Here is a 14,457-nt window from a genome sequence, read left to right on the forward strand (position 1 = left end):
TTGATTTTTACCATTATTTGAGTAACTTTTATTATTAACTCAGTATAAGGTTAGAGTGCTTGCACTAAACCTAGCTGTGAAACAAATACCATTTTTTGTACAAAATAGTGATAATCAAACAATAGGAAACAAAGGAATCTGTATGAATTACTATTAATTAGTACTAATATTATTCACGGGTTTAGTGCGTGCACTCTAGGAGGGCTGCTTTTTAAGGCCTTAACCATGGTAACTGGGCCACAGCTCCCGATACACATTACACATGCACTGACCCAGCCAGTGCTTTGCCCCGACGAAAAATGGGAGGGCGGGACAAAATTTGCTCAACAGCAATTAATTCAGGAATAGGCCCTAATAGTCTCAATTAGTGATAGTTTCAAGGCAATGGCTATAGTCTCTGCCGGCGTGCAGACTACTGCCAGAGCTATCAGCAGTACGATGACAGCGATGGTATCAAGGCAAATATGGCTAGTCCGGCACTCACGATCCGCCCCGCGTAACGATAACTGATGAGGTTTATCAATGAGCTTGGCCTGGTAAACTCTGACGACTATTAAAGAAGGCATTTTTTGACCGAGAAAGTAGACTTACCTCCAACGGAACTAGAAAGCGGAACTAGGGTCCTCCAACGGCCATGCATAACAAACATTAATAAGCTTAGCGTTGCAGAAGCGGCCATTAAGACAACCCTTGGTCTGATTGAAGTCGATAGCTGCCACAATTTCTAGCAAAGAGTGCAACACAACCGTCAGGAATAGATAACTGACAGGCGCAGTAAAAGTCATTATCAAAACTTAACTACAAAAAAATGGCGCCAACCTGCCACACTGCAAACTCTGCCAGTACGGCCTAGTTGACCTTTGCAAATGCGCATCCTTTTTGCGCATCTCGTTTACATGTAAAGACCGACTGGTATTTTTGATAAATAGTTAAATTCAATCAAAAGCAAATCACTAAATTGATCAAACATTTAAGCTTATTGAATTCCGCGACCTTTGAAATTTTTTTCACAAATTAACTAACCAGATTTTGAAAACTCGTAGTAAGTCTCCACTAGTATCCCACAATCCATTGCAAGTGCTGTTTTGAATAACCAGCTGAAGATCTTTGAAAGATTATGAAGATCTTGACTGGATTTGAAAAATTAATGCACACATAAATCAGTTTCTTTCCGGAACTCACTTCCTTAAGAAAAACGACTTTCCGGTGCGAAATAAAATAACTGTTGTATGAAAGAAATTTTTTCTTAATTTTTCTAATGACCAGATTTTTTGCCTAAAGTTCAAATAGTTTCATGTGGAAGGTTAATAATTATGGACATTTTTCGCTTTATTTTAACAATTTTTGTTAGAAATTAACGTCACAACTTAAAATTTTGGTTGGGCTTCCTTTGTTATTTGCTCCCGCCATACTATCCACCAGCGGTAGCGATACTGATCATGCGTAGTTCATTCATGGCGGCTGCTTGAAAATTCTAAATTTTTTCCAAACAGACACAAATTATTGAAAGAAAGATTGGTATTTTTATGGAGAATGGTTTGTGAGGAACCCATAAGGGTAAGTTAAAAGTAAAATTTGAAATATGACTTTGAGAACGACCTTTTTTCATTGATATTTGTTGTCAGTTGCGAATGCTTATATCCAGAAGAAGGCGCGCTTTTACTAAAACGAACGTTTAGTATTGAATTAACTTGTGTTCTTTAAACTTAATTTTCTGCGTTTACAAATTTAACATAAGATCCTTTATGAAAGTATGTATATACAGTTAATTATTGCTTATCGTCCTAATTTACGCCGTGAAACTTTACTCGTTCGTAAATATTTCGTTAGGTTTAACTTGACATTATTTCGTTTGTATTGTTGTGTAAGCTATAAATTTAAGTAATGTTAATATTTTGTTTGAAAGTTAGATATATGATATATTGGCTCAGATAAATTGTACCTTAATCACAAGTTTATACCGTTGTATGATATTATTGTATCTCTTCAAACTGATCCTATGTTTACATATAGACTTATACATGGGAAGTCGGTCCGTGTAACACTCCACAAAGAGCTTTTCAATTTAGTTGGCGTGAATTGGACATATGAAATTTGCCTGATTTTTGAACTTTTCATTTTTTATGATCATGTCAAAATTCGAAAATTATCTCATCAATGTCAATTTTCAATTTTCGAATTCAAAAATTAAAAATCGAAATATATATTTGAAATGACTTTTTGATACTTTGATTTTGTCCTCTGAAAACGAACTTTGGAAAAATATCCTGTAGACAGGGGGAGGTGAAGATTAGGCAGACTGAGGGTAGGTGAAGATTAGGCAGACTGAGGGTAGGTGGGTCCACTAACAACAACAACAATAATAAAAAACATAGAGGGAGGGGAGGCACCAAGAACCCACCTACTGACCGGACTTTTACGGCATGAGGTTTCTAGTTCGTAATCGTATCATCCCGGCTTCGACTATACTACCTAGGCCACTTTGGAAGACAAGTATGGAGCGTGAGAACGCGATAACCTCATTGGCTAATGCTGTTATCAGTTCATCTCCGTCTAGCTTTACTGTTATCTGATTGGTGATTTTTGATTTTTCCTACCGTAGTCTTGCCGATGAATGTCTCTCAAAGAACAGAAGACTTGTAGATTCGTTTCAGAACATCCTCGTTGTAATCCATAATTCTCGGTTAAAAACACTCCAACTTCACGAAGCGTATATCCAAAATCTTCTATAAGCTGTTTGATTTCGTGCTCATAAGGATCTAAAACACTTCTGCTTGAAGCCATGTCGTTCAAATCAACACAAGTAACAATACTTCAATCTCGCGCCTTTTTTTACAAAGTGGAAGCCGGGATGATACGATTACGAACTAGAAACCTCGTGCCGTAAAAGTCCGGTCAGTAGGTGAGTTCTTGGTGCCTCCCCTCCCTCTATGTTTTTTATTATTGTTGTTGTTGTTAGTGGACCCACCTACCCTCAGTCCGCCTAATCTTCACCTCCCCCTGTCTACAGGATATTTTTCCAAAGTTCGTTTTCAGAGGACAAAATCAAAATATCAAAAAGTCATTTCAAATATATATTTTGATTTTTAATTTTTGAATTCGAAAATTGAAAATTGACATCGATGAGATAATTTTCGAATTTTGACATGATCATAAAGAATGAAAATTCAAAAATCAGGCAAATTTCATATGTCCAATTCACGCCAACTAAATTGAAAAGCTCTTTGTGGAGTGTTACACGGACCGAAGTCGTCTTTACGTGTAAACATATTAAAGCTTACATTGGTTTGCTTTCAGGCATCTATTTGGAATGCTCTGCATCATTATGCCTACAAAGACGCAATATTTTTAGCAGAAAGGTTGTATTCTGAAGGTAAGAAGCTCTTTTTAGCTACAGAAACACTATATTATCTTATTTTAGATGTAAATGAGAAGTACTTGCAAAATGATTTTCACATTAACGGAAAAAGGCAATAACAAATTGTATCATAAAGATTAAACAAGATGATGCCATTATTTAAGATAGTGGGTTATATGGGTCACCACTGCTTTTTTAATTCTTTGTCGGGATTGGGAAAAGCAAATCCCACAGAAGATGCCAGCCTGTAACATGATAAGGACTACAGAAACATGCATGTACTAACTTCTTCAAAGCATTATAATTAAGGGACCATTTATTTTTTATGAGCATGGGGGGCTGGTGGGATTTAAGTAAGGGGGGCACCCTTCACCCATGCCCATACAAAATGAACATTCCCTTATCATTACATCTTTTTGGGGTTAATGATGCTAACATTTATTTAGTTTATGATGCTACTATTTTTATATCAGTGTACAACTATTTTCATGATCATATAAATCATACTCAAGTTAGTATTATGACACATTGCACCAATACAATCTTGGGAAATCTTAGCATGTTATTAGTAATGTTAGTAATTTTACCTCTGTGACCAAACCATTGTACTCTTCAATGACTATGAATTCAGTCAAGCAAGTTAATCAAATGTTAGTTTTTGTCGTATTTTTAATTGGTGACCTTTGATTCCATTTTAGTGAATTCTGTTGATACTCTTCATCTATTAGCAACATGTTATTACCAAGGAGGAATGATACAGAACACTTATTCACTGTTACAAAGCAAGGGTTCTCTCTCACCACTTTGTCGTATTCTCTTTGCTAAGTGCTGTTATGAATTAGAAAAGTAAGTCATCTATCTATTCTTCTGTTCATCCATCCATATTATCCTTCATTCCCCACATCCATCTGTTAATTTTCTTTACATCCCATTCATTCATTTTCTTTACATCCCACTCATTCGGTCATTCATTCATCCATTCATCCATCCCATCCTTCAGTCCACACGTCCATCTGTTCATCCTTTCCTCCCATTCATTCACTTATCCATCCCATTTATCAATCCATTCATCCTTCACTCTACAATCCATATATTCATCCATATATCAAATCATTCAGTCCATACACCCATCTGTTAATCCATCTATCCCATCCTTTAATCTATCCATTTAGCCATTTTTTATCCTTCAGTTCATACACCCATTTGTTCCTTCATTCATATATCCATTCAAATAACCCTTTCAGCCATTTATAAACCCATCTGTTATCCCATCCATTCATCTATACATTCATCCATTTCATCCTTCAGTTCATACACCCATCTGTTCATCCATTCATCCCATCCATTCATCTATCCATTCAGCCATTTCATCCTTCAGTTCATACACCCATCTATTCATCCATTCATCCCATTCATTCATCTATCCATTCAGCAATTCTATCCTTCAGTTCATACATTCATCTATTAATCCATTTATCCCATTCATTCATTTATCCATTCAACTATTCTATCCTTCAGTTAATACTTGACCATCTGTTTAAAATCCATCCATCTCTATATTAGAGATACCTAGGTAGTGCAAAAACTGGATATCACTTTTTCTTTTTTATTTTAAGGCTTTCTGAAGGAGAAATGGCATTAACAGGAGGATGTCTTACAAATGGCAAACCAATAGAAACAATAGCTAGTGAATTTGGAAATGCAGCAGGATATGCTCTGGCAATGTTAGGTCAAATATGCAGGTACGGTATGATAAAGTAATTTGATGAGCACCTATTACAAAAAACAAAGGTTGTCTTATTTCATAGTAATTTGCAGCTTCTAAGCTTATTGAGAATCTTTAGAAGCAAAACCATGCTGGATGATTATTATTGACTCTTGATGCTTGTGGGAATGATGAATAGCGTAGTTGTGAAAGAGCTTGCCTCTCACCAAGGGTTCAATTCCCAGACTTGGTATTGTATGTGTGTAGAGTTCTTTGTTGCTTCTCCCCTGTGCTTTGCATTTTCTCTTCTTTTCAATTTTTCCCTGCTTGCAGCAGAAAGCCCAGAGACAGACATACAATACAATAAGTAAAGTCACAACAGGAAATTATTGCATACCTTGTTGTAATTGATTTAACCTAACTCGTATTTTTAATTTAACTAGGAAATCTGACCAAACTAAGAGAGCAGTTGAATGTTTCAAAAGTAGTCTAAAATACAACCCCTGTTTGTGGAGCTCCTTTGAAGCTCTCTGCAATTTAGGTATGTACACCGTAAAGTACTGTAGAAATAACTAAGATAAAATAATGTAGACTTCAAATGGTACAAACATGGGTGAACTTGTGGCATACCCAGTCAGAATTCAGGATGTGGCAAAGTTATTATGCTGTTGGGCCCGGCTGTAAGAAGCCTGGATAGCGCTATCCAATGGATAACTTGATGCTGTTATCCAATAAATTTATCCACAGGATAAGATTTATCTGTTGGATAGTGCTATCCATGCTTCTTACAGCCGGGCCCAGCAGCATAATAACTAAACCATGATGACTTTCCTATTTGGATATCTTAAAAAGGGATCATTTTATTCACCAAAAACCCTTTGTACATTCACTCACTTTATTTATTCAATTGTTTATTTCCAGGGGAGAAACCAGATCCCTCTGAATACTTTAAAACCTCAGCATGTCCCAAGATTTTCACATCACTGACACACAGAGAGAGTATGACAACTGGTTTGTCCACTTCTACTCTGGGAAGCACCTCTAGCATCAACAACAAAAGACAAGCAGAGGAGTACATGGCTACAGAAAACCTGGATCCTTCAGAAAACAGTACACCATCTTTTGGTAGTGGAATCTCACCAGAAATGTCTGATAGTGGATTCCTGGTTCCACCCACCCCTATGAGTTCCATCAGTGAGAATAGAGTTAGAGCTAGAGTGGGAAGAAATCTGCTTGGTAGTAATCAGTCATCAAGTCCACTAACTCCAAGGTAAAATGTTAATGCATTATTATTGCTGACTCTGTCATACTTTTAAGATTACGATCTAATAAATGTATTTGTTTTGATAGCTTTGGGATGATACCACTGGATACACCAACAGATCAGAATGCAGTGCCATATATTACCCCATCACCATCAGTACATTCTTCCAATGATCTGCACACTGGACATACACCAAAAGCTCCTGTGAAAAAGGTAATTATTGGGCTTCCTTTGGTCATCACTTTCACAGGTAGCCCACTTGACCAATTATTGCCAACGTTTGATATTTTAAAATCATAATAATACAGAATCTTAATTTTTTATAGGGTGTCAGAAGAAATGATACAACAACCAAATCAGCATCAACCAATGCTCAAACAACAACTTCTTCATCTCTGATTTATACAAGAGCCTCCCAACAAACATCTTCCAGTCAGTCGATATTATCTTCGCCAGGAAATAAAACCGTCAGACGAAGTACTAGGTTGTTTACCATGAATTCAAGTTCTAATGAAGAAATCACGTCGGTAAAATAAAGATTATATATAACTGTCTAGTTGTGCCATTGTTTGTTATATTATTTTATTTGTAATTTGTTGCATTTGTATTGACTTAGTTATGGAAATTTGTGATATAAGTTGGTTCATTTGTTTGTTTATAGGATATTAAGAAGCCAAGAAGTACAACCAGAACTAGTACACTAAGGAAGGTACAGTATGTGGCACACAAATTCATAATTTTTTGATTTGTAATACCAAATACCAAAGGTTATTCAACGATATAATTCACTCCTTAATTATTCGGTGAAGGCCAAGTTAATATCGGGGAATATTTACCAAGACCTGAGTATTTGAGTGGCAAGTTAAATATTTCCCGTTAATATGTTCACTTTGCCTTTGGCGAATGTAATTGTTTTAGCATTTTTAACACAAGTGAATTTAATAGATGACAGAGAAAAAGTTTCGTTTTATCAACAAAACAGCTTGTCGCCATTTTTAAAAATATCTTCACTGCTATATTCACCTGTTTGTGAATATAATTGCAGGATTTATTATATTCACTCGTGTAAAAATACTAAAATCCTATTTAACTATAGGTGGTTATCAAGAAATTATTGACCAATCAGCACTCTTGATTTTCTATGACACCTGTGTAATTATACTTAAGTCCTTATATTATTCAATGCAGACTCGGAGACAAACAAGAAACAGTATTCAACAACCATTAGGAACCTGCACGACCAATGTCATCCATGGAGAAACAAAGACAGCAAGAGAAGAACAGCAAGACAAGCTAGTCAGGGGAACCCCAGGACACAACAGTCTTGGTAAGTCAAATAAGGCTATTATTTGAGAATCAGGTTCATTACAGGCAGCAATCTCTTGCATAAGGATAGAATAATTATTGGGGAAAACCTGTGCAGGGCTTAAAATAACGGCCAATCAGTCACCAGTTGACCAGCTCAAATTAATTTTAGCTTAGTCATACCTTATTTCTGGCTCAACGTTACTGCTCAAATTGGCTGGCAAGGCAAAGATTTGACTGGACAAGTCCCAGTTGTGGCCAGACATTGTGCAATGTCCAGCTATTATTTTAAGCCCTAATGTGACAGTATCCCTAACGTTTTATCTTCTTGTAATTTCTTATTTAAGGGAAGGTATTTATATAGGGGGAGGGGGAGGGCTGTTTCCTGCAGGGGTGAGGAGGGGTGAGGCCAGTGTAAGGCAAATGCCCCTCAAAACTCTGGAAATCGCATTTCCAAGACTCTATTTCAAAATTACTTTGAACCCTTTACATGCTTCTGCCTTTGCGGCTAATTTGCCTTGGTAAACAATTCTGGCTACAGCCCTGCCTTGTTGTCTTATAGGAGGGTCATGAGCTTCTTACTGAATGGAAGGGGGAGGTCTACAACCATCTTTCAAAACTTAAACTGTGAATCCCCTGTCCTCTCCCACTATAAAACATAGGCCTTTACTAAGTTGGATATAAAGGATGCATTATGGTCTAGCTTCGGTACAAACAACACCATATAAGGCAAGATGGACAAAAGATGTTCGTACCAAAGCTAGACTACAATGCAGCATGTTCGCTATCTCAGAAAAGGACAATGTTCCTTCCCTAATCTAACTTTAATTTGATGTGAGGTAAAAGCCAAGATAAAATAGAATAATACAATACAACAATACTATCATAAGAACTCTCATGTCAGATAAAACACATTAAATAAGAATATTTTTTCAGAGAATGTAAATGTAATGGTAAAATAATAATCTCAGGTGATTAATGTTCCATTCTTAATTTCCTTGACAGAGGGGTTAATGTCTCTTCTTCGACAAATTGGTGCAGCATATCAAAAGCTTTCATCATATGAATGCAAGCAGGCTCTAATATTGTTCTCTAATCTGCCTCCTCATCAATACAATACTGGTTGGGTTCTAACTCAGGTTGGACGTGCTTACTTTGAAACAGCTGAATATCAAATGGTAATCATCCTAATTTTTTTTATTCAATCAGTGTCAGATTTGAGATTTCATTAATTTTTTACTTTAGACTTTACTTCAGAATTGTGGTTGCATCTTTGTGACTTTTATATTATTTATATCATGTAAAATTGAAGTTTTTTTAATTGCGCCTCTGCATCCCTCTCAAAATAGGCTTGAAAGCTTCAGGTCTAACTGCCCCCATCTTGCTTGACCATGGTGTAATTAGATAAATCACATGAAATCAATGAGAATGCTATTCAACCTATTCTCAATACATCGTTTTGTGCTGCATATTATATTATGTTTTCCTTTAGTGTTTGAGTTTGATATAGCGATTAGCAGACATCTATATTCTATTAATGATCACCATATTCAATTTACTCGACATGTTCTTTTGTATAGGCTGAGAAAACTTTCACTGAGGTTCAGCGAATAGATCCTAAAAGATTAGAAGGTAAAATAATAGCGTACACAATCTCATCATCTCATCATTACTTGACTTTTCACAACATTTCATATACAATTAATATAATCTTGAATGCTAATAGGGATGGAAATATTTTCAACAACATTATGGCATCTACAAAAGGAAGTAGCTCTCTCATCATTAGCACAAGACCTGACTGAAGTCGACAGAACATCACCTCAGGTTAGAAGTACATGACAAATACCCAAAGCACTTAACTACTTCTTAATAGATTTCATCCATCATATCCTGCATGCTGGAATACTGAATAGAGCCACTGTGGGTGACAGACATTTAATTAGTATATGTAATAGGACTCCATGCTGTCCAATTAAGAAATAATTGGACGTGGAAAATTCTGAGGACTTCCAAAACTGGATGAGGCCATAGGCCGAGTCTAATTTGATAGTCAGAGGAATTTTTCGAGTCTAATTATCCCTTGATTGGGGAGCATGAAATCCCATTACCTATTAATTATATAGCTGCATAATCAATCCCATATCAACAAGACCTGTCCAATTAAGAAAATAATTGGACGGTTACCTATATGGGATTAATGAGAAGCTGTATAATTATATAATTAATTTGATGGATGAAAAAACTACCAGTACTTGAGAATTTTCATTTTTCCACCAACTACTGGTGGCATGCTTCCAAGTACTGGACTGTACAATATATTTAGGTACTGGAATTTGTATGGTGAACTCTTGAAAATCTCCCACTACCCTGATTTTTGATGTTCATCATTCAATTTGTTAAAACAGGCATGGTGTGCGACTGGGAACTGTTTCAGTCTTCATAAAGAGCATGATACCGCCATCAAGTTCTTCCAGCGTGCCGTACAAGTAGATCCCAACTTCACTTATGCCTATACTTTACTGGGCCATGAGTATGTGTTAACAGAGGAACTGGACCGTGCAATGTCCTGTTATAGAATGGCTATCAAGGCTGACCCCAGACACTACAATGCTTGGTATGTACATATTTTAATTTGTTCTTGTTACTCTGCTGCTCGTCTTGTAACTCTCTCCAAGAAGTATAATCACATCACTCCTGTCCTTTGTTCTCTGCATTGGCTTCCTGTGAAACATCGCATCAATTTTAAGATTCTACTCCTCACTTTCAAAGCACTTCATGGTCTGGCTCCTGTCTACTTGTCTGATCTCATAACTGTGTATAAACCTAAAAGAACTCTCCGCTCATCCAAGGAACTGCTTCTTGTTACTTGTCCGTACAATCTTAAATCTTATGGTTATCGTTGTTTTTCTGTGTCTGCTCCTGTTCTATGGAATTCACTACCGTCTCCTCTTAGAAACACTTCATGTCTAAAAACTTTTAAGAAAGACCTTAAGACTCATTTGTTTAAACTAGCTTTTGAATCATAATTTATATATATTTTACAGCGCTTAGAGCCGACTTGTATAGGCGCTATATAAATCATATTATATTATTATTATTATTATTATTATATGTTTTCGCTTATCCATGACCATAAGTCTGGCGGAGTATCTTGACCTCAGAAAGGTATGTGCTCTATAATCACCTTCGTTTTCCAACAGGTACGGCATAGGGATGATCTATTACAAGCAGGAGAAATTCAATCTGGCTGAAGTTCATTTTAGGAAGGCTCTTTCAATCAACCCATCTAGTTCTGTACTGTATTGCCATATTGGTGTGGTAAGTTGAGCATTTTTATTTGACTGTGAAAAAGTTGGTGACATATGCATGCCTTTCCGCGACTGTGATGTTTTCTAGAATTTTGATTGTGACATTTTTTTCTCGTGCAGTGTGATTGGTCTGGCAGTGCTTTGACCTTGCCATGTTCCGGGCATTTGATTGGATGGATTGATTGCAATGTGGTTGGGCTGGCATATGCCTTGCCATGTTGTGACTGTGAGCGTGCTGTGAGCGTGAAGACTGTTCCAAAATACATGTAGACCATTGAAAGACAACTTTCTCCAAATGTGATATTGGGTTGTGGTAGAATGAATGAATGAAGTTTCATTTTGTCTTAGGTCCTCCATGCTATGAAGAAGTCTGAAGCTGCCCTAGCAACCATCAACAAGGCCATGACTATTGATCCCAAGAATCCACTCTGTAAATTCCATAGGGCATCAATCTTGTTTTCCACTGAAAAATACCAGGTAAGGGCAGGCTTAGCAGTTAGTCTAAACACCATTATAAACCTATAAGATAGATATAAGTAGACCTTTGCATGGCCTTAAATCAAATGTGTCAGGGATTTCACGAAATGGTGTCCAAAATCATGTTTTTCCCCCCTTGGAGTTAATTTAAAATTGAAAACAAAGACTGAGGTAAATTTAATTTGCCATTCAGACATCACTAAGTTTGCAAGTCTCTTAAAACTGTTATCATTTACAATTCAAGGCCTGTTACATGATGTGTTTTCCCTACTCAACTTATCTTGCATTAAATAAAATTGCTAGTGTCTTAAAACTGTTATCATTTATAATTCACGCTCTGTTATATGTTGCATTTTTTTCCTGCAACTTATCTTGCAGTGTCTTTAACAATGAGACAAATTAAAGTCAATGTCTAAGACCCTTAAGTTTGTGCAACTTGCCAATGGCATTGCAAGAATATAGTTGCACTGTGTAACAAGGTCAAGTCTATTTATCATGAGACAACAATATATCTAATAATCATCTTGATACAATGCGTCATTCCCAAGAAAATAATATTCTTTGTTTGAGAGTTGTATCCATATTTACGTCTTCTCATGTCCAACCATAGAACAAAAAAAATTATTATCCAAGGAATGGCATGCAAATTCTGCAGCTGATAATAAACACTCCTGTTTTGTTCTTGCAGAAAGCATTACAGGAACTAGAAGAATTAAAAACAGTTGTACCAAGAGAAGCCCTGGTGTATTTCCTAATGGGAAAGGTAAATTTCATACCATGTAACTAATCACGACAGAAGGAACATGAAACCAATAAGTGTGAAAATACAGTCACCAGAGTCACTTTAAACTTAAATAAACTCCACATGCAATACCACTACATTCTATATTTACAACATACAACACTTAACTCATGTTGATTTTTATGGAAGATATTAGCTATCTGTAGCTACTCTGAGAATTCCCACTTGTTTACCCAAAATTTCATTTAGGGATCCAAAAAAGCAAAAAAATACTGAGGATGTGAATGGCTAAAAGAATGTCTTTGCAAAAATGTATATAGTTTTAAAAAGCTCATATCGTTTTCCCCCCTGATAAATACTGTCACACTAGCATGATATAGGTCAATAATTGTTCACATATTTTCCATATTGTCCATCAGGTATATAAAAAGCTTGGCCATACTCATCTGGCACAGATGAATTTCTCTTGGGCTATTGACCTGGACCCCAAGGGTGCCAATAATCAAATTAAAGATGCCATTGACAAGCGCTACCTTCCAGATGACGATGACAGCACCATGGGATTAGGATGTAACGAATCATCAATGGACCAATCAGCTGATGCTGCAGATGAAGAACCAATGGGACTGGAGCTTGACTCTGCAAGTAGCTCCAGTATGGTATTATTCTAGAATCTTCAATCAATATAGGAATAAGAATTAATGATTTATAAACTTGTGTACAGTAAAAAATATATTGCCGAGGAATGATTTGCAACCAAAGCTTGATGACTCTTATGAATTTGTACAGTAAGTGGTGTTGATAAGTTGACTGTAGGGGGTTAGTAAATGCCTTTTTTCAGAGACTGTTCAAAGCAGGATTTATAGTAAACTTTGTGATTTAACCGTTGATTGTGAAGGTTTTTGATAATGTCCCCAATTCAACACAATCCTATACTATTGAATACTAGTGTCCTTTGGGTTTTAGATATTAGGTAAAATTTCTTATCTATAGACTTCTAATAGACCTTGCACTAATACACTAATAGACCTTTTTACTTATATGGCAGCCATTTTGAATTATGGGATGCTGAGGGGGCAAAATTTATGAAGCATAGAGTGTCGTTGTGGTTATGTTTTCAAATAATTTAAAGTCTTGGTGTTTTGCATATTGTTCTAAAAAAATGTTACCAGCAAATTCAATTGCTTTTTAGATGTGCTTTGAAAAGCACAAAGGTATATTAAAAAAACACCCTGACAGTATTTGAATTTTCCAAGAATTACCCCTCTGCATCCCATACAAAAATAATTCAAGATATCCACTTTATCGGTAAAAAGGTCTATTCTTCATGGGTCAAAACAAAGAAAAATCTTTTCTCTTGAGATCTGTAAACTTTGCTCATGTAAATGATTTTATTTTGCTGCCCAGCTTGATGTTATGTGCAAGGGGTCTATTCTAGCTTGCCTCTGGTGGCTTCAAGTGTTCCAAGCTCTCACCCATGTAAAATCTAATAATAAAATGAACTGTTGAAATCATCTTCAATTTTTTTTACAAAGCACAAATTATATTCATGATATTATACCTCATGATGACAATATCCATTGTTTGTTCTTCTGCACACTGTTCTGCATAAAACATGATTATAATCCCTCATCAGGCAGTTCATAGAGGTTGTATCATGAAAAGCTTTGTAATACAGTTGGATATTTTTTTGATCACCGTGCAATGTTAACTCCCATGAAAACAAAAACCTGCAACACTTGAATCAGAGGCCGTGTGGGAAAAATCTGTTTTTTAAGTCAACAGGGCTGATGAAGGAGAAAGGTCCATAGAGTGCAAAAGATATAACCATGAAACTTTAGTAATACTAAATAGCACAATTTCATGCAAATTCCATTGTTTTCTATTGTTTAATTAGCACTATTTTGTACTATTTAGTAATTATTGTTTCACGGATTGTTTGCACTCTACTCGGACTAGTAGATTAGTCAAAATACCAATCCTTGTCAAATGAGTAAAACTACCCAGCCGTATTTTAAGACTTTCTGTTACAAATTGTTTATTATGACCAATAAAAATGTTACGCCTTATTTTAATTTTTCAAAAAACTTGTTTTATTTGAATGTCTGTTGTGTGTTCACTTATGATCAATCTAGCCCTGTGAGTTATAATCTCATGCTGACAAAAGAAAACCGTATTAGCTTTCAAAAAGTACAAAGAACGTTTGTGCCTTATTATGGTTAGAAGTATTTAACTGTAAATGGCAAATGATGAGCCTTTTTCTGTGGAGTATTTTTGTTGCCCTTTATAATGTAA

At 35.9% G+C, this 14,457-nt stretch overlaps 1 protein-coding gene across 1 annotated transcript; it reads left to right on the forward strand.

The window, feature by feature from the left end:
• The first annotated feature begins 1,452 nt into the window (after positions 1 to 1,452).
• Positions 1,453 to 14,231, forward strand: LOC116305048 (cell division cycle protein 27 homolog). The gene is made up of 18 exons (XM_031714878.2): positions 1,453 to 1,557; positions 3,298 to 3,373; positions 4,057 to 4,204; positions 4,975 to 5,100; positions 5,507 to 5,604; positions 5,985 to 6,333; positions 6,414 to 6,540; positions 6,654 to 6,854; positions 6,989 to 7,036; positions 7,516 to 7,654; positions 8,638 to 8,810; positions 9,213 to 9,264; positions 9,359 to 9,459; positions 10,041 to 10,249; positions 10,836 to 10,953; positions 11,292 to 11,420; positions 12,109 to 12,183; positions 12,582 to 14,231. Exons 1-18 carry the CDS (start codon positions 1,534 to 1,536, stop codon positions 12,831 to 12,833), a joined length of 2,445 nt encoding a protein of 814 aa, XP_031570738.1. The 5' UTR covers positions 1,453 to 1,533; the 3' UTR covers positions 12,834 to 14,231.
• The last annotated feature ends 226 nt before the right edge of the window (positions 14,232 to 14,457 follow it).

Source organism: Actinia tenebrosa, unplaced genomic scaffold, assembly GCF_029948245.1.
Source record: "Actinia tenebrosa isolate PJP-AT-01 unplaced genomic scaffold, QUT_ActTen_1.0 PGA_scaffold11__36_contigs__length_13525064, whole genome shotgun sequence".
Classification (NCBI taxonomy): domain Eukaryota; kingdom Metazoa; phylum Cnidaria; class Anthozoa; order Actiniaria; family Actiniidae; genus Actinia; species Actinia tenebrosa.